The 25,317-nt window shown below is 42.2% G+C and overlaps 1 protein-coding gene across 14 annotated transcripts in view; it reads left to right on the forward strand.

The window, feature by feature from the left end:
* TANC2 (tetratricopeptide repeat, ankyrin repeat and coiled-coil containing 2) overlaps window positions 1-25,317 on the forward strand; it is a 196,449-nt gene that overhangs the window by 98,772 nt on the left and 72,360 nt on the right. For 10 of the 14 annotated variants that reach the window (XM_035136412.2, XM_035136410.2, XM_035136417.2 and 7 more), the window contains one exon: window positions 14,615-14,725. In XM_035136412.2, coding sequence (XP_034992303.2) covers window positions 14,615-14,725 — 111 coding nt within the window. Of the gene's footprint in view, window positions 1-14,614; window positions 22,298-25,317 lie in introns of all 14 variants that reach the window. The other 4 variants (XM_060282291.1, XM_060282289.1, XM_060282290.1 and 1 more) reach the window with 3 other exon arrangements.

The raw sequence follows: 25,317 nt of genomic DNA on the forward strand, positions 1-25,317 counted from the left end.
TCTAGTCCAGCCTTTCACATGATGAATTCTGCATATAAGTTAAATAAGCAGGGAGACAATATACAACCTTGTCGTACTCCTTTCCCAATTTTGAACCAATCAGTTGTTCCATATCCAGTTCTAACTGTAGCTTCTTGTCCCACATAGAGATTTCTCAGGAGACAGATGAGGTGATCAGGCACTCCCATTTCTTTAAGAACTTGCCAAAGTTTGCTGTGGTCGACACAGTCAAAGGCTTTTGCATAGTCAATGAAGCAGAAGTAGACGTTTTTCTGGAACTCTCTAGCTTTCTCCATAATCCAGCACATGTTTGCTATTTGGTCTCTGGTTCCTCTGCCCCTTCGAAATCCAGCTTGCACTTCTGGGAGTTCTCGGTCCACATACTGCCTAAGCCTGCCTTGTAGAATTTTAAGCATAACCTTGCTAGCGTGTGAAATGAGCACAATTGTGCAGTAGTTGGAGCATTCTTTGGCACTGCCCTTCTTTGGAATTGGGATGTAGACTGATCATCTCCAATCCTCTGGCCATTGCTGAGTTTTCCAAACTTGCTGGCATATTGGGTGTAGCACCTTAACAGCATCATCTTTTAAAATTTTAAATAGTTCAGCTGGAATATCATCACTTCCACTGGCCTTGTTATTAGCAGTGCTTTCTAAGGCCCATTTGACTTCCCTCTCCAAGATGTCTGGCTCAAGGTCAGCAACCACACTACCTGGGGTGTACGAGACCTCCATATCTTTCTGGTATAATTCCTCTGTGTATTCTTGCCACCTCTTCTTGATGTCTTCTGCTTCTGTTAGGTCCTTACCACTTTTGTCCTTGATTATGGTAATCTTTGTACGAAATGTTCCTTTCATATCTCCAATTTTCTTGAACAGATCTCTGGTTTTCCCCATTCTATTGTTTTCCTCTATTTCTTTGCATTGCTCATTTAAGAAGACCCTCTTGTCTCTCCTTGCTGTTTTTTGGAAATCTGCATTCAGTTTCCTGTATCTTTCCCTATCTCCCTTGCATTTTGCTTGCCTCCTCTCCTCCGCTATTTGTAAGGCCTCGTTGGACAGCCATTTTGCTTTCTTGCATTTCCTTTTCCTTGGGATGGTTTTCGTTGCTGCCTCCTGTATAATGTTACGAGCCTCCATCCATAGTTCTTCAGGCACTCTGTCCACCAAATCTAAATCCTTAAACCTGTTCCTCACTTCCACTGTGTATTCATAAGGGATTTGATTCAGATTGTATCTTACTGGCCCAGTGGTTTTTCCTACTTTCTTCAGTTTAAGCTGGAATTTTGCTGTAAGAAGCTGATGATCTGAGTTACAGTCAGCTCCAGGTCTATGCTGACTGTATAGAGCTTCTCCATCTTTGGCTGCAGAGAATATAATCAATCTGATTTCGATGCTGCCTATTTGGTGATATCCATGTGTAGAGTCATCTCTTGTGTTGTTGGAAGAGAGTGTTTGTGGTGACCAGCTTGTTCTCTTGACAGAACTCTATTAGCCTTTGCCCTGCTTCATTTTGAACTCCAAGGCCAAACTTGCCAGTTGTTCCTTTTATCTCTTGATTCCCTACTACTACTACTACTACTACTACTACTACTATGTGTTCCCTTATCTCTGGTGCCTGGTGATCAGCAGTATATCCCCACAAATGAAAAGCAATACCATGTATGTTATAAGTTTAAGTTTCTAATGGTACACAAGAATGCAGAAATTAAAAGCAGAATCCCAGATCTTTGATTTTTGTGTTCATATTTTACAACTTAGCCTGAAGTTTATTAGACTACTTCTAGGACTAAAATCATTTGTGAGAAATAGGCAGTTGTGCATTAAAAAGAGCCTAGCCCAGGCATCCCCAAACTTTGGCCCTCCAGATGTTTTGGATTACGCTCTGGCGGGAAGTCAAACGGCATTTCCGTGCGCTGCTCTGGTTCACCAGAAGCGGCTTAGTCATGCTGGCCACATGACCCGGAAGCTGTCTGCGGACAAACGCCGGCTCCCTCGGCCTATAGAGTGCTGCAACCCCAGAGTCGTCCGCAACTGGACCTAATGGTCAGGGGTACCTTTACCTGTTGAGTCTCCTAATTTGTTTTTAGGCCTAAGCATCCTTCAATAATTTTGTGTGTTTTCCCCAGTTAAGATTTTGTACGACGGCAAGCACTACTATTGTTTCATAATTGTGATTTTTAGATACAACAGAATAAGGCTCATTAAGGCTTGCAGAATAAGCAGACTTAGAACCTGAGCTATGTTTGGAGTGGTCTTGCTGTTTAGAAATGGATTGTTACATGTCTTGAACTATTTAAATCAATAGCACTGTAGCACTTAAAACATTTTAACACCAAAGGCCACTCATTGCAGTATTAGATAGTAACCGGTTAGTGTCCAGCATATGCGTCAGCTTCTGGAGGGGGGCAGGAACACTTAGCTTAATCTGCAATGGTTGGATGTTTGTTTTATTTAAAATCAATAAAAATTATCCTGCTGTGGTCAGCAATAAAAAGCCTTGTGGTGAAACTTGAGGAGTACAGGATAGTGGGGCAAATTTGCTGCCCCACAACCAAGTAGCCTGCCAGAAAGTATCATTAACATTGTTATCACTGCCCCCATACCCTTCTTTCACCTTTAGTACAACTAGAGAGCCAGATTTGGCTCAGAGGCCACTCAGTTATTGAACCTTACACAATGCGGAAACCTTATACTGCAGAAAAGCCAGAAGCAAATATTAGACTGCATGGATACACTGTTGCCCAGCTCCTGTTCAATTCAGTAAATAGGAGAAAATTCGCAGAAGGCTTTCTCCTGAATGCCTTAATTTGTCCCTTTCAGTCACCAGTGCAGATGTAAAGCTGGGGATCCCTTAATCATGGGATTGTTCACTTCTTCCTCACTCTAGTGTCTGTAAAAATGGTAATATTCCAGTAGACATTTTTGAGAAACTGATTTTTGACACTGGCTTTTACTCTAGGCTGCTGCTTTTAATATTTTGGTGTAACTTTGTTTTCATAATTTTGATTGCATTGTTGATATTTTGATACGGTGTGTAAGGTATATTGTTATAGAAAGATGGGATGGAATGCCACAGCAATGCCTCCCCCCCCCAAAAGAAACCTCAAACACAAGATAGCTCTCAATTATATTGTCAGCTATAGAATTCCATGCAGAGTGAGAAGGTTAAAAACTCATATGTATATTGTGGATTTCAATATTTCTTCTGTTGACGTTTGAGGCTTTTCATGTACCTTAGGTATGTGTGTTGTAGATTAGACCATCAAGCTACAAAGCTATTTTTTTAAAAATGAATAAAAATAAATTACCATAATTAAGCCTATTTCTTTTGAGAGCTGACATGCTGTTTTTCAATTGTACTTTATTAATAATGTTTCTAAAAAGAAGTCTAAATAAATATTTCCTAATTAAATACCAGCTCAATCATAAATGGCATGTCACAACAAAATAATGTAAATAGAAAATGCAATTATATTATTAGCAAGCTAAATGGATTTAAGTATGGTGTAAATCACATAGAATCAAGAGATTAAACTACTTCAGCAACAAAACCATTAAAATGTGTTTTTGTTCTAGCTTCTTGCATTAGGAATGGTTCCGAAAGTTATCTGCTATTCAGCCAAAAAGGGATGGGTGGATGGAATAATGTAAGCTTAGTGCCAAGAAATGTTCACTGTTATCATATTGAGTAAAAATGCATCCTTCTTGCAGACCCCAGCTTCTTTCTTCTTGCTACACTGCAGGCCTAGATCCTTTCCCTGGCCGTTGTCCTTGATCCTGCCTTGCTCTTGAGCAGGGTCCCCAAACTAAGGCCCGAGGGCCGGATGCAGCCCAATCGCCTTTTCAATCCGGCCCGTGGACGGTCCGGGAATCAGCATGTTTTTACATGAGTAGAATGTGTCCTTTTATTTAAAATGCATCTCTGGGTTGTTTGTGGGGCCTGCCTGGTGTTTTTACATGAGTAGATTGTGTCCTTTTATTTAAAATGCATCTCTGGGTTATTTGTGGGGCATAGGATTCGTTCATTTTTTTTTTTCAAAATATAGTCTGGCCCCCCACAAGGTCTGAGGGACAGTGGACTGGCCCCCTGCTGAAAAGGTTTGGCGACCCCTGCTCTTGAGTCTTGCCTAGCTGCTCATTCCTGGCTTATCCTGTGGCTTCTGGACTGCTGCCCATGGCCCAGACTTGTTGCTTTTTACCTTAGCCTGGTGCCCTTTGTTTATTATTAGGCCACAACAACTATGCTGATTGGAGTTGATGAAAATTGTTGTCAGACAGCATTTGGGGGGCGCCAGATTGGCGAAGGCTGCTTTACCTCTTATAGCAGGCTTCCCCAAACTAAGGCCCGGGGGCCGGATGCGGCCCGCAAGGCTCTTTTATGCAGCCCGCAGCGACCCCCGCTGTTAAGGGTGTGGCGCGGCGCGGCTGCCCACTTCTGGGTCACTGGAGCATCAGAAATAGCTTATGTGCATGCGCAAGTGTCATTTCCTGAGGACTTCCGGGCCGGAGGAGGCCCATGCGCATGCGCACAAGCTATTTCCAGTGTTCTGGCGACCCGGAAGTGCGCCGGAAATCACGTGTGAGCATGCATATGGGTGTGTGCCCCCGCGCGCTCCAGCCTGCAGCACAATCGGCACTGGTGGCACTGGCTCTTGGTGACGTAAGTTTGGGGGGCCCTGTCTTATAGCATTGAAACTCTCCCGAGGAAGGAAGGAATCCCAATTTCTCGGGCTAGGAAAGTGCAACTGTTTTGACGTGGAGGAAGGCTCACCAATCCCATTTTTGTTGAATGGGGTCTCTTTAATTCAAAGCATGGGCTCTGTGTCTGAGCTACAGCTCCTTTTCAATAACTTAAGCTGGGCTTACCCAGTTTCCTCAGTGTAAAGCCTTGTTCTCATCTTGCTGATGCTTTTCCTCATGGAAACATGGCAGGACCCTCCCTTAGTGTCATCACTGAGCACGGCTTTGAGGAAGTATAAGCAAAGGACAAGAAGTATCCCAGCTTTGCTAGACTCAGTTATACTTTTGTTGAATTTCTGGTAGTGATTGTAATGGATACATTTTTCAGTGAGGCTTGTCATACCAGAAGGGATTTTTTAAATCAACTGTTAACTTTCTCAAACTGTCCTATTTAGCCATAATTGGTTACTGTTAACATATGTTCTCTCACATTTGTACACCATAATGAGGCTTTTTGAGGTTATGGTTTAGGAATGATATTTATAATGATTAATAAAAAAAAATCTGCATTTTTAAAAAAAGATATGGGTGCTGATATAATGCAAAATGAAAGCCCACTGATTCTAAGTTAGAGATGCTTGCCATCATTGCTTTTGGGAAGCAAGGTCTCTGAAGTTGTTTCTGTGTATTCTTACTATATGAAGAATTCTCGTTTAGTTGCTTACGGTTATCCTAATGACTTTTACTGACAAGTTTTTGAGAAAAGGAGATAACTATCACCATAACATATCTCAGAAGCCTGTTGCCTGCAACTCTTGTGTACATAGCTTGTGCAAGGTCTTGCAAATTCAGATGTAGAATACAATATAAAAAGATAAAATATATACAAGTGTTATTTCTGCATTTCTTGTAGCCCCCTGATTCCTGTTAAAAAGGACCTGGATTCTAAGAGAGGTCATGCTGAATCATGGGTGAAAGTAGATGGGAGCCTCATAAACAGTTTGTGTTGTGCCATTGTGTGTGGGGGTGGTGGTGGTGGTGGTTTCCTGTTCAAAAGAAAAAAAGAAAAGAAAAAGCACACAGAAATCCATTTGGCCCACCCAAGGTTTTCAGAAGCCCAGCCATACTAAAATCATATTGAAAACCTGTTGGGATTTGCCTAATTTTGCACTTTAAAGAAGTCACATTGTGCAAATATTTTCATGGGGATTTCTTGCAAAAGGGAAAGTGAGGTCAGAAAAATGTGATCCCCACATATCCTTTGGAAAAGTTTCCAGTCAAAATTAGAATCCATGCTTCATAAAGAAAGGGACATTCTTAGCAACTTTCAGGTGGGGATGGCAGAAATCCATTAATTTTAATGGGTCTTTCTCTCTCTCTCTCTCTCTCTCTCTCTCTCTCTCTCTCTCTCTGTGTGTGTGTGTGTGTGTGTGTGTGTGTGTGAGAGAGAGAGAGAGAGAGAGAGAGAGAGAGAGAATCAGTGAGGTGGCACAAGGCCCACCAGCTTTGCTGCTCTTTCAAGTGCTGGTGGAATTGCAGTTTAATCACCCCGGCAAGATTCCTTTTTGCTGCAGAATGGCTCAATGGCAGGTAGGGACTCAGCCTGCGTACCAGATGGGGCTGATAAACAGCTGCCCTGGACACAGAATTGACCTGTGCCTCCATGGACAGCTGTGAGTACAAAATGACTCCCAGGCTGCGCACCTGGTCCTTCAGGGGCACAGTTACCCCATTCAGGACCAGGGAGTCCTCCACACCCGCCCGCCTCCTGTCCCCCACAAACAGTACCTCTGTCTTGTCAGGATTCAACCTCAATCTGTTAGCCGCCATCCATCCTCCAACCGCCTCCAGACACTCACACAGGACCTTCACTGGTTCTGATTTGAAAGAGAGGTAGAGCTGGGTATCATCCGCATACTGATGAACACCCAGCCCAAACCCCCTGATGATCTCTCCCAGCGGCTGCATATAGATGTTAAAAAGCATGGGGGAGAAGATAGAACCCTGAGGCACCCCACAATTGAGAGCCCAGGGGTCTGAACACTCATCCCCCCCACCACTTTCTGAACACGGCCCAGGAGGAAGGAGCGGAACCACTGTATGACAGTGCCCCTAGCTCCCAAGCCCTCTAGATGGTCCAGAAGGATGTTATGGTCGATGGTGTCAAAAGCCACTGAGAGATCCAGCAGAAGTAGGAAACAGCTCTCACCTTTGTCTCTAGCCTGCCGGAGATCATCAACCAGTGCAACCAAGGCAGTTTCAGTCCCATGATGAAGCCTGAATCCCGACTGGAAGGGATCCAAATGGTCCACTTCTTCCAGGCGTGCCTGGAGTTGTTCAGCAACCACTCGCTCAATCACCTTGCCCAGGAATGGAAGATTTGAGACTGGGCGATAGTTGGCCATATTGGCCGCATCTAAAGACGGTTTTTAAAGAAGTGGTTTAATAACCGCCTCTTTCAGCGGGTCTGGGAAGGCTCCCTCACAGAGAGAAGCATTCACCAACCCGCGAAGCCCATCGCCCAGCCCTTCCCGGCTAGCTTTTATAAGCCAGGATGGGCAAGGGTCAAGGAGACAGGTGGTCGGTTTCACTCGTCCAAGCAGCCTGTCCACATCCTCGGAGGTAACAGATTGAAATTGATCCCATGAAATTGAACTGAGGACCTTCTGCATGCCAAGCAGGTGATTTGCCACTGAGCTGCCCCAGTTGTACATGCCCGGTCAACCTCAACAGATTGGAATTGATCCCACACAGGACTCTAGCACTCCCCCGCCCCGGCCCTGCTCCCACGATGGAGTCTACCTCTTCCCAAATCTGAGCCACTTTATCTGCAAAAAACATTGCAAAATCATTGCAGGAGATCATGTGGCCCGTACTGGGCCCGGATGGAGCAGGTGGTTCCGCTAAATTGCGAACCACCTGAAAGAGTCTCCTGCTGCTGTTTTCAGCAGATGCAATAGAAACGGTGAAGAAGGTCCTCTTCGCCGTCACCATTGCCACTTGGTGGGCTCGAAGTTGAGCTCTAGCCCGTGTCCGGTCTGATTCAGAATGAGTTTTCCGCCACCGGCGCTCTAGCCGTCTCAACGACTGTTTCATCGTCCTCAACTCTAGGGAAAACCACGGGGCTGTCCGGGCTCCATGCAATCGGAGAGGGCGCTTCGGAGCCAGACAGTCAATAGCCCTGGTTAATTCCGCATTCCAGCGGGCCACCAGGGAATCAGCTGAAAGGCCATGGACATGGGATAAAACATCCCCTACCACTCTCTGGAAGCCAATTGGGTCCATTAAGTAGCGGGGGTGGACCATCCGAATCGGTCCCACCTCCCTGCAGAGGGGAAGGGTTACGGAGAAGTCCAGTTGCACCAGAAAGTGATCTGACCATGGCACTTCTTTTTTTTCGCTTTTACTTAATGTCAGATCACCAACATCCATAGAGGTAAACACCATGTCCAAGGCATGTCCGCGGCTATGAGTTGGGCCAGACTTATTCAGGGACAGCCCCATGGAGGCCATGCTTTCCACGAAGTCCCGAGCGGCTCCTTGTAAGGTCGTGTCGGCATGGATGTTAAAATCCCCTAAGACAACCAAGCCAGGAGCACAACCGACATGACCTGAAGCAGCTCGGGCAGGGAATCCTTGGTGCAGCGGGGAGGTCGGTACACCAAAAGGAATCCTGTACTGCCCTATTGCCCAACTTCCAGAACATGCACTCAGAAAACTCGGTCTTACCAATAGGACACCTGGTGCAAACTAATGACTTCCTAAAAATCACTGCAACCCCCCCTCCGCGTCCAGATGGCCTGTGTTGCTGTGCATAAGAGAAACCTGGTGGACAAGCAGCGGCAAGGACAGGCACATCTGCTTCATCCAACCAGGCCTCTGTCACACATGCCAGGTCAAATCCTCCATCCACAATCAGGTTGTGAATGACAGTGGTCTTATTCATCATCGACCTGGCATTGCACAGCAGCACCTTCAGGTCATGTGGGTATCCCTTGCCGATTCCAATATCCGTCCGGTCAGGACCAGACCCGGAGGCAGGGATAGTCCTCAAACGACTAAACCTGCCTCCTCGGTAATGACATGGTCTGGTCTTAGCGTAATTCCTCCTCCTACCCGTGACCACTGAGATCGGTTGTCCCAGTGCATCCCCCCCTGTGGAGTCTGCCCCAGTCATTTTGCTGGTTGGGACCCCCTCTCGGGCAGCCCTGACCCCTCCCCTTAAAAACAAAATAAAACCTCTGTAAAAAAACAACAACAAAAAACGGAACAAAAGAAAAACACAAAAAACACAATAAAACAATAAAACCAAAAACAGTAAAAATTACAAATATACCAAAATTTAACAAATTCCCACACCCAACTAAAAATCCCTCCCACCTACCACCCCAAAGAAAATAAAAAAACATAAAAATCCTTTTAAAAGCATTTTAAAAAGCACTCTGTGCTGTTTTAAGTTCCCCTGGGCAGCACCAGCAGCAAAGCAGTGGCAGCAGTCCTTATGAGGCCCTCCAGGCCCCGCCCTGGGCCAGGTGGAGAGAGGCAGGGACTCACAGCAGGAGAGTCCTGGGCAGCACCTGGGCATTAATGAAATGTAATAGGAGAGTCCTGGGCGTTAATGAAATGTAATAGCGATGTTTATTTTTGTATTATTGTAACTATTTGTTTTATTACTGTGGAATTTCCAAAAGAAAGCATTTGTAAAAATTAAAAGAAAAATAAAAAATAAAAAGTTTCATTACTGAAATAAATGCACTTTTTGACGATATTCCAATTTTCCGAGTTTCACCTGTAGACTTGTGCTACGAAAGCATAAATCGATCAAGACAATATCTGTACTTATAGAATAAAATAATATTGCTGTGCTATCAAGGTGGACTGGACTTCATAGCTAGCTAGTAGAAACTAATGCTTGCCTACCACGGCCAGCCATAACTTAAACACCCCTGTCTTTTATACATAAGCCTACTGAGCTTATGTATAAGAATTATGTATTATGTATTATGTGAAGAAATTGCCCCATGAGTTTGGATCTTAATCAGGAGAGTAGGTCTGGGATAAAATTTGAATCTCATGTCCTTAATTTTATTTGTCTCTTAATATTAGAGAATTAGCATTTCGTGTTTTCTTTAGATGGCATTCCAAACCATTACATTTAGGTCACATTAATTTAGATTTTTCTTTAAATTGGGTGGGGGCGCAGATTTATTCCCTTGGAACATTGTTCTGTTGCTGAGAGAACTATCCAAAGATCTGTTCTTGTATGGTTTCAGGTTGTTCAGTATATCAAGAACATTACAGATTTTGGAGTGCTATTTGAATCTATAGGCATTATATTAGGAGCCTTGATTGCCTTACTTCTTGTTGCAGTCAAATATGTAATCATGAATCAAGGGATCCCTTAATTGGATACTTGTATATTATTTCCTGGAATGGTGGTTATCTTTTCTGAGTTACAGTATATAGATTCTACCACTTGTCATATGCAAGACCTTAAAACTATTTTTATTTTGTATGCCCTTATGTGATGGATTGTGATGCTGCTACATTTTCCTTGTTAATGTTGTTCCTTATTGATGTTCATTAGTCCTTTATATTCTGACTTCCTGGTGCCTCTGTTGCTTACCTGTTATGCTCTGTTGCTATTTAGCTTTAAAAAAAGAAAGAAAGAAAGTGTAGGCACTTCCAATATGTAGCAGAATAAAGATCTTCTTGTTTTTTGTTTTGTGTAATTATTGTAGGACTTATCGAAATAATGTAAAATTATCAAGTTGGTTTTTAAAAAAGGAATGTACTTTTAGCCTCACAATAACTCCAGAGTTAGATTATGCCACAAGAGGATGTCTTTTCCAAAAACCACAGAGAGATGTGCATGGCTGAGCAAGTCCAGCACTCTGTTTTTTACACCATTCTGACTCACGTTGTTTAACGTCTGTAATTGGATCTTACAAGTTAATGATGTGTAACTAGTAATTAATGTGCTGCTTCTCTGCAGTGGATACTAAAGTACCTTTAAAGTTTGCCGGGGTCACTCAAGGACTTGTTCTTGATGTTAAGATATTCCCTCTCTACACATCTTTGGGTGACATCATAAGCCTCATAGGTTTCAGTACAGTGGTACCTCTGGTTGCGACTTGAGCAGTACGCTTCTGCACACGTGTGGGTCACGATTCGGCGCTTCTGCACATGATGTCATTCAACACTTCTGCGCATGCACGAACTGCCGAACCTGGAAGTAACCCTTTCCGTTAATTCTGGGTTCGGCACGTTTGTAACCCGTGTTGTATGCAACCCGCAGCATTCGTATCTAGAGGTATGACTGTATTGCTTATATGCTGATTACACCCGTCTCAGCTGCTCTAACATAGAACTTCCCACCACCACATCTGTTGCTGGCTCTCTTTATATTTTATGTAAACTTTATATTTGGGTGTTTGATTGCTTTTCCCAATTCTGTTTTGCCTCATGCTCATGTTGCAATTTTGAACAGACTTAGTGGACAGAAAGAGGTAGACTCTATGGCTCACATGATTCTGGACTGCCCCCTTTCTAATTTTTTTGATTTTGGCCCCCTCTTATCCTTTATGAGACCTGGAACCCTCCCCAACAAGGAAACAGTGGTCCAGCTCTTGCTGAGGGATGACTTTCCCGAAATTACCAGAATTATGGCCTGCTACTTGTCCAGAATTTATGTAATTAAAATCAATACATCTAGCCTTCAACAATGATAGCTGAGGATCCCTTGTGTGCCTCTTCCTCCCCCTGCTCACCATTATTTCTGTACGATGTAGAGTTACTATTTATACTAATGACCTATATGTTTTATATGTTTTGTCTTTGTTTTTATATTTTATATATATGCCAATAAAGGTGTTGAATTGAACAGACTTAGTTGGGCATAAGTTTGGAACATAAGTCCCACTAAGGGTAAATATGCTTAGCTGGGTGCTGTTATATGTTTGGTTCCTGCAAGTTTTGTCTACAGAGCTGCTCACATATTTTCAGTTATATTTGCTGTTTTTTTCCCTTGGTAATAAGTTCCATGCCTGCCCTTTTCATATTCTGTATGCTTTGTCGCCTTTCTGTGTGTTCTTAGGTCCAGAAAACATTCCTTGGGGTAACAAGCTTATCCACTGCGATACATAGGTCGAGTCATCTTGACCTCCATTGTTGTAGATCCAACAGTTATAATAATTGCTCAGAAGAGTTTCACTGACTTACATTCTGGGGTACTAAAATACCACACTTCTTCTAGGTTAGGACAGGAATCATGAATGTGATGAGTTCCACTGGTGTGCTTAAAGATCTTTACTAGCTTCAAGTTTGCTTCTAAGCACAAATCAGAGTGTTTGCTTTGACCTGTAAAGGCCTAAACAGCCTAGGACCTGGGTATCTGATGGAATGCATTTTTGTTTTTGTTTGTTACTATAAAGAAACATACAGGAATATACATCAGTGTTGAACACACTAAAATGAACATGTTAGCATGTTACCTCTAGTTACATGTACCTCTACTTACATGTTACCTAGAATTTCTTCAGAATAAAGCAAAAACAATATTGCCTTAATCATGCAATATTTGATGAAGCATGGCTACTTTTCTCTTAATTTTATCCTTCTTTCTCTTTGTTCTTTCAGTCCAAAATACTTTGATCATTCTGTGATCATTGCATATTCTGACATTTTGTTTAACCAGTCTTTCACAGAAGGTGTTTATGTTATTGCACATACAAAACCACTGTTGTCATATAAAATACTATTTCTTCATGTCATTGATGGACATACCCATCTATAGAAATTAAAACATTATTTTTGATATCAATATTCTAATTGGTGTAATTCCTTTTGAAAACATATATAGTTTTTCTCATTGCTTGATCAGATGTCAATTTATTAAAACAAACTCCTCCAATTGTTGAGGACTTTATTAAAGGTCCCACCTGCAGAGTTGAAGTACTTTGCTAACATGGGCAAAGCCTTCTCAGTTGGCACCCTGTTTATTGAATTTCTCCAAAACTGTCCATCAGGTTCATATATGACCATCACTTTGGTGTCAACCTGTTCTGTTTACCTAAGCATTTAGTAGCACTTGGTTGAACTCTTGTTTTAATCTGATTCCCTCCCCCTGTGTTCTGCTTTATCATTTGTTTAAATGTCTTGACTTTTGAGATTTGTCAAGTGGGTTCAAATTATTGTTCGTAAGCTGTCATAGGGACTGCATGGTCAAAAGATGGCATAGAAATGATGAGCAATGTTTATCACTTCACCCCAAAGTCTCTTAATTAAGTGCTTTGAAGCAGTCACATGATTGCTTTGTCACAAGCTCAACTCAGCCTACAGATTTGTCACACCAACCTTTGTCCTGTAACTTGCAGGGCGAATAAGCAGAAGGCATGCTTTTCTTAAATTTCAGTCCTGGTGCTCTTTAGGTCACCCAGAAGAGCATATTTTAGGCTATCACAAACAGAGGTACGTTAAGATGAGATTGCAAACTTCCCCAAGATCTGCCAGTGGTGGAGGAGGGATCACAACCTGAGTATTTCAATTAATCCTAGTACTCTGGCTTCTCTATCATGCTAGTTTTTCAGGCCTAACAGATGGTTGCTTTATGAAATAATTTGTGTATTATAAAGCAATGGAGTAATTTAGTTATGATTTTATGTACCATCAACATAGTAACTTAGTTATAAATATCTTCAATCTGAATTCAGCAATCAGCACCATTTCTTTCATGGTTGACATGTTTTAAACAGTAATTATGAAGCTCTAAAAAATTGTTCTAGAAATCTGTTCTCTACCCACACAAATGTGTAAGTCAGCCTTTGGGAGGCTTGCATCTTCAACCTGTGATGAAGTAGAATCTGTTTAAATACTTGAGCTACCTTCTTTGGCATGCAAGTTCACATGATAGGCTGCCTCCCACATTGCTTCCTTGCTTTAATTCAAAGAGGTGAATGATTTAATTCTTCTTTTTTTTAGGAAACAGATTTTCCCATAATTTAATCATAGCAAATTAATCTTCACTAAATGTGAAGATTGTTTATTCTTCATAAATTGAAATTTGCACATGCTGTTTTCCTTTGCATAAACTTTCTCCTGGGAAGATGGTGTCAGGCTAGGTAGCCGCTGGCTTGCTATAAAGATGGTAACTTTTCAGATGCTTGAAAGCTCTTCAACGTTGGTTTTAGAACATTTGTTCAGATACTTTTTTAAACCCTTCTAGTTTCTTTGGCCAAATAGGTTGTGTGGGTTTTTGCATGTCCTTCAGGAAGAGATTGCTTTCATTTCACACATTAATGTGGCTCAGTTATACTGTCTTCTGTTATCTGAAAAAGCTAAAGTCTGTCTAGAACATCAGAGTACAGTCTCATAAGGCCACCATTCAGTAAGCAGAAGTTGATGGTATTATTTGCACAGTTTTTTATTTGTGAGCCCTTAGGATTGTGCGGAAGCTGTAACTGGAAGTCTGGTGTATAGTTCTTTTGTTCAAAGGGGCTTATAGAATGGGCAGTGAAATATGGTTCATTTAGATTACAATGGAGGGTGAATCATTCCCATCACTTGTGCATGTGCATAATCTGTCCAGGAGACATAACCTTTCGTATGCAATTCTAACCATACTTATATTGGCGTAAACCCTATGGGACAGAGTGGAATTTGCTCCTGAGTAAATATTTATAGGGTTGTGCCATTAACTGTTTTTATTTCACCTGGAGGTGGTTTCTTCACATAAGTTTTCTCAAAAGACAGCGTGGAAATTTGCATTTTTAATATGATCCACCTCTTTTCTGAGAAATGTAGAGTTCCCTTTTTTGTTTTTACAAAAGGGAACATGATCTGGGCCTGACATAGTTTGTTTAGCTAAATGCTTCCATGTGTTATTTACTGTTCACTTGCTCATTACCTTTCTTTGTGTTTCCCTTCTTCTTAAGCTCCTCTAAGGAAGGCAAAATTTGTTGAGAGCCCTCGAATTCCAGAATCTGAGCTTGGCTCACCAACTCTCACTTCTGCACCAAAACTGGACCTTGATGCCTACTGCCCTGGTAAGCATGCATGCAAAGCCCTTACTGCGTTTGAAGAGAGACACCATTTAGACCTTGATAAATAGCTTGCAGGTTTTGTGTGCTTATCAAATCTGGCAGTTTAAATTTTGGCGGCAGTTGTTTACAGTATTCGATGCTTGAGTTCTTAGCTGTTAAATTAAGGCTTTCCAGAACTGAAATGACTTTACAGCCAGCATTATATCTCTGCTGGCTCATGTCATGGAGAATGTTTTGGAAAAGTTATGGCATTCATTTTTAAAATTGCTTTTTAAGTTACATTGTGTTGCTCATTCCCTGTGTGGCCTTGGGTGTTGGAGGTTGTTACAGGGGCTGCTTGGGGGCTTCCGGGTCAGGCTGCTACAGATGTGAAACACTGTTACTGAAAGCAAAGACAAAACAGTTTTATTTGCCTGTTTCCCAGCCAGAGGTGGGGGAACATGTTGTGCTCCTTCTGGGGTAGCTTGTCCACCTTTGGTCCCCACTCTGCACTTCGCTCTCACCTGTGGCTCCTAGAAGCTGTCAGCATGCAACAGCAGCCACACCACAGGAAACGGCTTCAACTGGCCAGCTAAACCAGGTGAGGGTAGTCATGGATCTCAACCACTTGGTGAGTTAGGGATTTCCCCTGCATGTGAAGACAGGCTCTAGTGGGTCCAATGGACAAGAAGATAGTTTTTGCATGTTCTGTAGAGAGAAGTGAGTGGCAGATGGAGCTCGTCAACCTGGGAAAATAGCCCATCTAGGAAAAGGAAAACTCTGGTCCTAAACCTCCACTGTCTTGTGGAATATTGGTGGGAGAAGAAAAGGCTAAGGAGTAAACCCCACACAAATCCAAAGTCGAGTCTCTAAGATGATTGGATGGCGCCCTGTACACCTCCTTCCGGCAATTCCTGCAGCCAAGCTGGTGCGAAACGTATTGCTCTGCTTTCCTTTGGACCACATCAGCGAGGCCAGGAGGGGGTCTTGTTGTCTGGGCAGCCCAGGACCCCCATACACACTACTCCATACATTTTTACCATCTATGTGAAAACACTGGATGAAGTCATATGAATTAACAAGCTGAAACAGAATCCAAACAAGATGAATGTGCTTTGTATTCAAACATACTGGTGATCTAGGTGAAATGTTCAACCTGTCTTGGATGGAGTGGCATTTCTGATGAAGCAGGTTTCTGTCTTGCAGTATTCTTTACTGTGTCATTTTTCCTGGATACTTAGGTGAGGGTGGCCATTAGGGTGCCTTTTTGTCTACTCCAGTAGGTATACTGGCTGTGTGTGATCTTTCCTGGAAAAGTTGAATTTGGCTTCAGTCATCGGTCCTTCAGTTGCTTCAAGGATTGACTAGTGGCGTTGGCCTGGAAACTTCATTAGTCCAAAGTATGATAGACAGACCTTTGTCTGGCACCTACAGGCAGGAAATTATTACTGTCTATCGTATGTCAGTTTGTTAGCATTTTATCCTCTTCTGGGCTCAATTCAAAATGCACATTGAAGTGTTGGCTGTAAAACGGTTTAGGACTAATTTGCCTTATGGATCAATTCCTCCTATATGGACTTGCTTGGGAATTAAAGTCAACTTCAGAGGCCTTCAGAGGTCTTAAGATAGCCATAGGTGCGTGTGAAATGCTGGTGGTGTCATAGCCCTACAGTGCCCCCCCCCCCGGGTCATAATCCATGAGACTCTTTCTCTGTGCCTTTTCCACCAGAAATTGAAGACACTTTTGTTTCAGTTGCCTTTTAAGGTATAACTGCATTGTTTTAACAATTTTATCTTTATTTTATGATACCGTACTATCTTGATACCTATAAGTAGTAGAATAGCAGCAAGGAATATTACATTCTATTATAATACAAGATTGCCAAAAGTGGGCCCTTCCCCTCACACAGAAAATCTCCCAATATTTATGTGAGCAGACTGAGGAGTGGATTTGGGCGATGGCCGGTTGTTAGGGCACCTTCTGCATGGGCTTTAGAAAGATACCTGCACCTGACCAATCCCCCATCCTCCTCTCTGCCATGCTTGATGCTTATGGGGCACTGAGGCTGCCACTCAGCTAGGTTGTTGAGCTATTGCTCCTTTGTTCCAGCCTATCAGCGGGCAGTGCTGAGGAGCTCTGCCCTACGCCACTGCCCCCTTGCCAGCTGGTGCGGCTGGGAGCACCAGTGACAACATGGAATAGGAGGACAAGCGGGTTATCAGCTGCAGACCAATCAACAGATAGTGGAGTTACAGCTCTCCAATCACCTGGACATAAATAATTGAAGTTTTGTAAGGCTATGAAAAATAAATATTAGACATCACATTTGGTTGTATAGGGGCCCCAAAGGAGAGATAAAAGCAAAATACTTTACAGTTTGACTAAATAAATGATAAAGAAGTGAATAATTAAATGTATAGATTGAATATATAATCTCCTAGGAGATACAAGTAAGAATACTTACACTGGTTATTTTAATACATTAATAAATATTTCACAATGTTGCCCAGATATGTGTGGATTTGTATTTTCCTGCATCATATTATACCAGTAAGAGTCTCTCCAATTCTATAAGCATATTGGTCCAATTGACCATATATACCAGGCATCCCCAAACTTCGATCCTCCAGATGTTTTGGAGTACAATTCCCATCTTCCCCAACCACTGGTCCTGTTAGCTAGGGATCATGGGAGTTGTAGGCCAAAACATCTGGAGGGTCGCAGTTTGAGGATGCCTGATATATACTATGTGCCATACTCCAATTAACCAGTCACCCAGTGTCAGATTCCTTAAATTAGAATGAATAGTTGTTCATTCTGCTGTCAATAAATGTTGGACCGGTTCCCTGTCATCTGCTAATTCCAAATCCTTAATGCACCCAAATAATATAACTAATGGATCTGTTGGTAAATCTGTTATTTCAGTTTCTTATTTACTATCCAAAAGATTTGCTGAATATCAGCATTATGTACTTTATACCCTCAGCATGAACTACTTGCTGTTATGTAAATACTGTACAATTAAGATGTAGTACGGTTAAACACCATTGAAATAGAAATTTATAAAAGCTTCCTTTAAAACTGATACTGACTATACATTTTGAACAAAGCAGATACTTTCTGTCTCAAACATTTGTAGAACTAGATATGACGACTGGAAGCAGGGGTGACTGTAGGTAAGAGTAATCTCATTCTCCCCTCTGCATCTAAGCAGGGTTTTGACTACTAGCCAATTGAATTGCAAATATATTTCTTTTCCAGCAACAGGTTACGCCCTTTCAGAGATTTCTGGGCTATAATCACTTTGGACAAGGGAGTGTTGCCTGGAATTTAAAAGGTTATGTTATAGAGCTTATTTGTGCTCTGTGGTTCAACTTCAGTTACAACTTCAATAGGAAATAATGGGGTCTAGTTCAGAAAAGTGCAGTGAAGGTATTGTTATGCATTTTGAAGGGAAGAAAAAAAAAGGAGAAAGAAAAACACCTGTATTGGATACATGGGTTATTACAAGGGTCAAAACTACAAAACATGGACTGCTTTCATAAAGGGAATTTCTGCTACAGGAATAATGTTTACAATAATGGATTTATAAGATGTTTGTTCTCATGTTTTTTTTCAATAAACAACCCAGAGGTTTCCCTTTCAAAGCATTAATTCTATCATGCAGCAGCAAGCTATCACTGTGCTTTGGAACACATTAAGAAAAAAGCCTGACTAGCTTTTCAGATACCTTTTAATTGAATAACTTTCTAAAGAAATGCCTGAAGTAACTGATATTATAGTTTGAAGTCTTGTTTATTCTGTTATATTTTATTCCAAGAAGACCCATTTATCCTAAATAGAACCCAGTAAGGCAGACATGCATGTACAAAATACAGTGGTACCTTGGTTGTCGAACTTAATCCGTTCCAGGAGTCCATTCCACTCCCGGAACCATTCAGAAACCAAGGCGTGGCTTCCAATTGGCTGCAGGAGCTTCCTGCACTCAAGCAGAAGCTGCTTTGGATGTTCGGCTTCTGAAAAAGTTTGAAAACTGGAACACTCACTTCCAGGTTTGCAACGTTCGGGAGCCGCTTTGTTCGGGAGCCAAGCCATTCAACAACCAAGGTACCAATGTTGTTGTTTTTTAAAAAAATGTGATAACTTTTAAAGGCCTGCTGAAAACGTTTCTATTCCGCCAGGCCTATGCAGGTAATGAAGAAAACATCTTTCAACAATAGTTATTCAATGTCTCATTTTAATTATTTTTATTGTATAGCTTTATGTAAACCGCTTTGGTTCTTTTAAAATGAAGTAGCAGTATGTAAATATTTTAGAAATAAACAAAAAGGAACACAGAATTTGGCAAAAGAAATGCAAACAGACAATAAGAGATGCTAGAAAAGAGCCATTGCTCGAAATATAAAGACCAACTACAAAATAATTAAATACTGTACATTAATAGCAGGAAACCGGCTAGAAAGGCAGTTGCACCTTTGAATAACAAGGGATCAAAGGTGTGCTAAAGGCAGATAAGAATTTTGCAGAGAAGCTGAATGCATTCTTTGAGTCTGCCTTTACAGTGAAGCTATAGGGTAGATCCCTGTGTCTGAACTAACTTTCACAGGAAGGAACAGAAGCAACTAGCGGTGACAAGAGATGACATTTTAGGCCTTGTTGACAAAATAAAAACTGATGTATCACAAGGTCCAGATGGCATCCACCTGAGAGTTCTGAATATTATTCTGTGCGACCCACTGTAGCTTCTTAATTTATCTACTGGTGGATTTTCTCCAGAGCTCAGAAAGGAACTGGAAAAGGAGATGTGGTATTTCTCCACTCTTCATCAAAGCCACTAGGGAAGTGTCTCACGTGTAGAAGGGTTCTAGAAGTCTCTATGCAGCTGACCTTGGTATGCATGGCTCGTAGGGCTGGACTATGTGGAAACCCACTTGATAAGCATCAGTTACAGGTAACAGCAGTCCTGTTTTTTTCTTTCTCCTCTTTCTGTCTTTACCCTTATTTTGGAAAGGCACTATGGGCACTACTATCTGGGGTCAAATAGCTCCCTTAGCTCATTTCCCCCAGACACAGAGATAAAGATTTTGTACTTTGGGGCAAGACATTGCTTTCTTTAAAATAAAACAACAACAACAACAACACCCCACCCATCTGGCTGAGTTTCCCCAGCCACTCTGGGCAGCTTACAACATATCTAAAAACAATAAAAACATCAATCCTTAAAAACTTCCCTAACCACAGCACATACTTGTCGTTTTTTGGAACTTGCATCAAAACAATGACCTGTATTCTCACCTTTTAGCATGAATATGCCTATTCAAGCTTCCAGCCAACCACCCAAGCATTCTTCAGGATTTTATAACGTGTAAAGAGCTCAAAGGGGACATTCCCCTCAATTTCCCCCTTTAGCCACTCTCCCCTTTTATGCAGTCCATGATCTTTCCATGGCTACTGAGCATGATCAATCACCATTGATCTCCTTCCCTCCCCCTTACGTTTTGGATGAAAAACACTTCCACCAACCTTGGGGGCTCCCCCCAGGTATACTAACACTTCTTTCTTATTTCTCTGTGGCCTAATTTTGGTTCCATTTCTGTCAGCACTCACTCCCTGAATTTACTATTATAAGTGATCAGGGCTTTTTTTCAGCCAGGACGCACCAGAACTGAGCTCTTTGGTGCGTTCCAGCAGCTCTTTAGGTTGGGGCTGTGGGCGGCATAGAGCCTGGGGCTGTGCGGTGTGCCAATCAGATTGCCGTGGTGATCGTGTTGCTGCGGCGATCATGGCTGCGCAACAGAGGTGGAGGTCAGCAGCAGCATCGCCAAAAGTGGCAGTGGGGGTGAAGAGAAGGTGGGTGCTTCTCTAAGAAAAGCTCAACAACTTTGGGTGGGTGCTCAGTAAGTTCCACCACCTCTTTTTCTAGGAAAAAAAAGCCCAGGGAGTGATAATGTTATTATTAAGTGCAATAATAATGACATGCCAGCTCTATCTAAATTCTGCGAGCTCCTATGACTGCACTCACGCCATAGGCTAGCAGCCTAAACCACCATCACCCTCCCCACCCCAATCCACTGTGAGCTATTTTCAGCCATCTTTCTCTGTGAATGTGAGGAAACTGCGGAGAGGAAACCAGAGGCTGTTCACCTGATATGGTAGCACTTTCAGTGTTCCTGCTCTTCTTCCTCTTTGTAGGAGTCTCCTTGCTCCTGCTTTAGATGAAAGAAATTTAACAGGTGGCTGCTGGCTCTGCTCTTATTTACCATTCTCAAAAGGGAAGGTTCCAATGTTCTCATAGTGTTTAAGTGTTTCACAGTTGCTGCCCTGCGTTGCTGTAGCATGTGATTCGTGCATCTGCAGAGATTCCTTTGACTTATAGATCCAGGTAAGTAACGTGTAGCTTGGTGGTGGGGTCTGTTTTGAGGTTCTGCTTTTGATTCCCTTCTGTTTTGCTTGAAATCCTAGCATAGCAGAATGCAAATGGCTGTGGATTTGCATGTCAAAACGTACATTTTCCTAACTTGCTAGTTTTGATTTTCTGCAGATTTTGATGAAATGTTTGCATCTCCGTGTAGTCTGCAGAAAATGGCATAGTTAGAAAGAAAGGGCCTCCACGACTTAACCTGATATGTCCCTTGACTCTTCTGTTCATCAGTTGACTTCTTCAGTATCTTGAGGGACTGCAGGCTGTTGCAGATGTGAGAATTCCATTAAATCTTTATTTAGCTGCAGCTCGCTGCTTGGCTGCTTCTGAACTTGGACTAGTTGCTTGGCAACCTCATGTAGGCTGTGCACAAAGGGAGCACAATGCAGGCAGACAAGACTTTTATCTGAAGAGTTGGGGAGGATCTATTTTTAGCTGTTTTCTGAAATTTTGACTGCTGACTTCTCTTATAAGCACAGGTATTACATGGAGATTGTATTCTTGTGATGTGGACACTGACAATATGAAATACTTTGATAAGTTGTGGTCACACAGAGTTTTCCAGTTTAAAGCGGGTTCTGAGAACAAGGTCAGAAAAAGAGGCAACGGCAAACACCGAGGTTTCCCCTAGGAGAATTAACGGACTTCAATTTAGCTGGTGAAAAAATGTTGAAAACCAATTGTCGCAGTTTAGTACAGGCTATGTGTAAGGATGCATTCCTAATCCCGTTTGAGACCTGGAAGGTTAATATTACTTGAAGAAGCATTTTGGAATAAGATAAAAATAAATGGCAAAGTCACAAAGCATGTGGGAGAGTCATGGAGAGAGCTGTTTATGTGTCAGCAATGCAGTTCCATATGTTAGGATATCTTTCAGGGGAACTTGACTCCCTCCTTCTCCTCTCACCCCTCCCTTCTCTTCAAAAAGCACTGCAGTTCATTGGAGAGGAGGGAGCAAAGAATCTGACTTGCTGGGGAAGTTTGCAGCATGTTTACATACGCGTGTTTGCAGATGATGAAAGAAAAAAATAGAAGAAAATAGGCTTTTTAGGATTTCTATTGAGAACACTGGAAGCCAAAACTCACCAAAGGGAATTATTTTGACATAAAAGGTTTGTTTTTCTTTCTTCCCACCACCTCTCTCCACTCCCTGTTGTGGAACATTCCATATGAGGTATGTGCTATTTTCTCCTGTGATGAAATAGGGTTTGTCCTCAGAAACCTCAGGTAGGAGAGGGGGAGAGTAACTTCGTGTTGCCATTCATACTTAGCATTTTGAAATTAAAACCAAGATCTCTGGTCTTAATTTTTCTTTTTATTCTCACACACTGTAGTTTCTCATTGCACTCCAGAATAGTTAAGTCCTTTGTTGCAGAGGCAATATTTCAATTATTGTAGTGAAAATGTTGACCCTAGTTTCTTAATTTGAAGATTATTGCTGCATGCTGCCTTCCCTGCCCCAAACAGGATTCTTTTCATACTGTTGTGTTTTCACAATAAATTTGTAACGTTTTTATAGAGAGAATTAATGGAAGAAAATGCCAAATAAGCAGATTATGTTTTACTTATAGTCTTACATTTTGCCTTTGCTTTCATATCATGAAGATTTTATCTGATCAACAATGGAACATTTCTCTGTATTATATTTGAAGTAGTCCTGAGATATTCAAAAGAAGGTCTTTGGAAGCCTATTAATTTAACCCTCGACAATATAATGAACCAAAAGGCCCAAGGTGGCTCGAATACTTCAGTTTACAGTGGAACCTCATGTTACGGACGAGATCCGTTCCGGAGGCCCGTCCGTAACATGGACCTGACGCAAGCCGAAGTGCCGTGTCTGCGCACATGCACAGCGTGATTTAGCGCTTCTGTGCATGCGCCGAAACCCGGAAGTAACCCATTCTGGTACTTCCGGGTTGCCGCAGGACACAGCATGAAAACACGTAACCTGAAGCGGACACAACATGAGGCATGACTCTACTTGGTACAGCCTCACAAGATCTCAAGGGAAAGCATCTCAGAGCCCAAGCACTGAGAGGGCCTTGCCCGGTAAGCTATAGCCTTACCCCTCTTATTTGCCTTGCTGTGATGGGCTCTTGGTTCCAGCATCCCAGAGAGACCAGTACAGTGGAACCTCAGGTTACGGTGGGGATCTGTTCCGGAGGCCCTGCCGCAACCCGAAAATGACACACATCAAAGCGCCACGTCTGTGCATGTGTGTGCAGCGAACCCGGAAGTAACCCATTCCGGTACTTCCGGGTTTGCCGTGAACGTTCGCCAAAGCGCTCGCAAGCAGAGGTGGACGCAGAACGAGGTTTGACTGTAAATGCTTGGTAGAAGATGTTGCCCTAGTGAAATTTCACATCCTACCTAGAGATTTTAGTATGCTAGAGTCTTCCCAAAATAGGCAGCAAAATGTGAGAGAAGGTGTGTGCGCACCACTGAATTGTGACATTTTTAATTTTTTTTTTACAATAGCTACATTTCTAAATAAAAAATAACATTGAGTGAAACATGTTTAAAAAGAATCCTGGAATGCCTTCCCACAAAGATGCAGAGAGTTAATGCATCTTTTAAGATGGCTGTCTTTTATTAGCTACCTCCCAGCCAGCATTGTTCCTTTTCCTTGGCAGCTGGTGTGATTCTTCAAATGCTGCTGTTAAGCATGGTGCAGCAAGTCACCTTACAGAGTTACTTTAAAGAGCTGCAAACTACTTTGGACTCTTTGAGTCTGTAAAAAGGAGTCAAACATAAGATATGGCACAGAGACAAAAAGATCTTAAGAAATCCTGCAATCTTAGTAAAGGGTTCAGAGAAGCACAGATGGGAACGGGGGAAGGAAGGAGCTGTGTGTGTGTGTGTGTGTGTGTGTGTGTGTGTGTGTGTGTGTGTGAGAGAGAGAGAGAGAGAGAGAGAGAGAGAGAGAGAGAGAGAGAGAGAGAGAGAGAGAGAGAGAAGTTATTAAAAGGAAGTAAGACACAAATAGGTATGTGGAGAACTAGGTAAAGATTATTCAGAAATATGGAATGTATTCAGCATATATGGATTTTTAGTTTAAAGAGAACAGAAAGTAAAGAGCTAAAGAAACAGATTATTCCATCACATTGCTTAATTTACAAAAGAAAGGAACTGGACTGGTTCAGGCATGATTGAGCACCATGCTCTGCTTCGGATGCCTGACACCAGTTAATTCTATGCTAACCTGAGTGTGTTTGCCTATAAATCCCACTAATTTAAATGGAGCTTATTTGCTAGAGCATCTGCTTAGGATTACAGCCCAACACTCTTGAAACAGGCTGAGGTAGCTTAATATTCCTGGACCCCAAATCTTATTCATATCCCAACTTCCACTCAATATAGTAGGACTTAATTGTGAGTAACATGCAGAGAAATGAACTGCAAACTGCAACCAATGATAATACCAGATGACAGTTATGCATTATTTTACATTTGAGAATGCAGTGTGTGATTTTCTGTGCTGTTCCACTGCAGTGAAAATGTCATGTGCCTGCTCTACTACTCATGAAGTCATTCAGTATATGTTTCTGTGGGTTTTGTTTTGTTTGATAGGGCAAAATGATTTGTCTGTTGTATTGACTATTGCTTCTGTGCTATGTACTGTGGTACCTCTGGTTACGGACTTAATTCGCTCTGGAAGGTCTGTTCTTAACCTGAGGTACCACTTTAGCTAATGGGGCCTCCCGCTGCCACCGCCCCGCCGCCCTGCGATTTCTGTTCTCATCCTGAGGTAAAGTTCTGAACCCAATGTACTACTTCCAGGTTAGCGGAGTCTGTAACCCGAAGTGTTTGTAACCCAAGGTATCACTGTATATCTGATCTGAACCGCCTGACTGTAAGGAAGCTGTGTGAATGAATAATGATTACGCTGTAACTTTAAGAACTGGTGTCTGCTTTCTTCCTCCTCTCTCCCCATCCCTTTCCCCTTTTGTGTTTTAAACTATAAGTCTGAAGGCTGGGGCTGTCTTATTTTTTATTCATCAGTAGAACCATTCTGGGAGCGTTTTCAATTGAAGTTAAGGAAAATGATTTAAGTAAATAATGGATGGACTGATTGACTTAGGCAAGTCAGCCTTGACTAGCAGTAAAATGGGAAAGTAGGGATGAAGGAAGTGGTGTTTGTGAACAGCCATTGATACGGTAGTCGGTGGTTAGTAAAAAATTTTTTTGCTATAG

Source organism: Zootoca vivipara, chromosome 13, assembly GCF_963506605.1.
Source record: "Zootoca vivipara chromosome 13, rZooViv1.1, whole genome shotgun sequence".
NCBI classification, from domain to species: domain Eukaryota; kingdom Metazoa; phylum Chordata; class Lepidosauria; order Squamata; family Lacertidae; genus Zootoca; species Zootoca vivipara.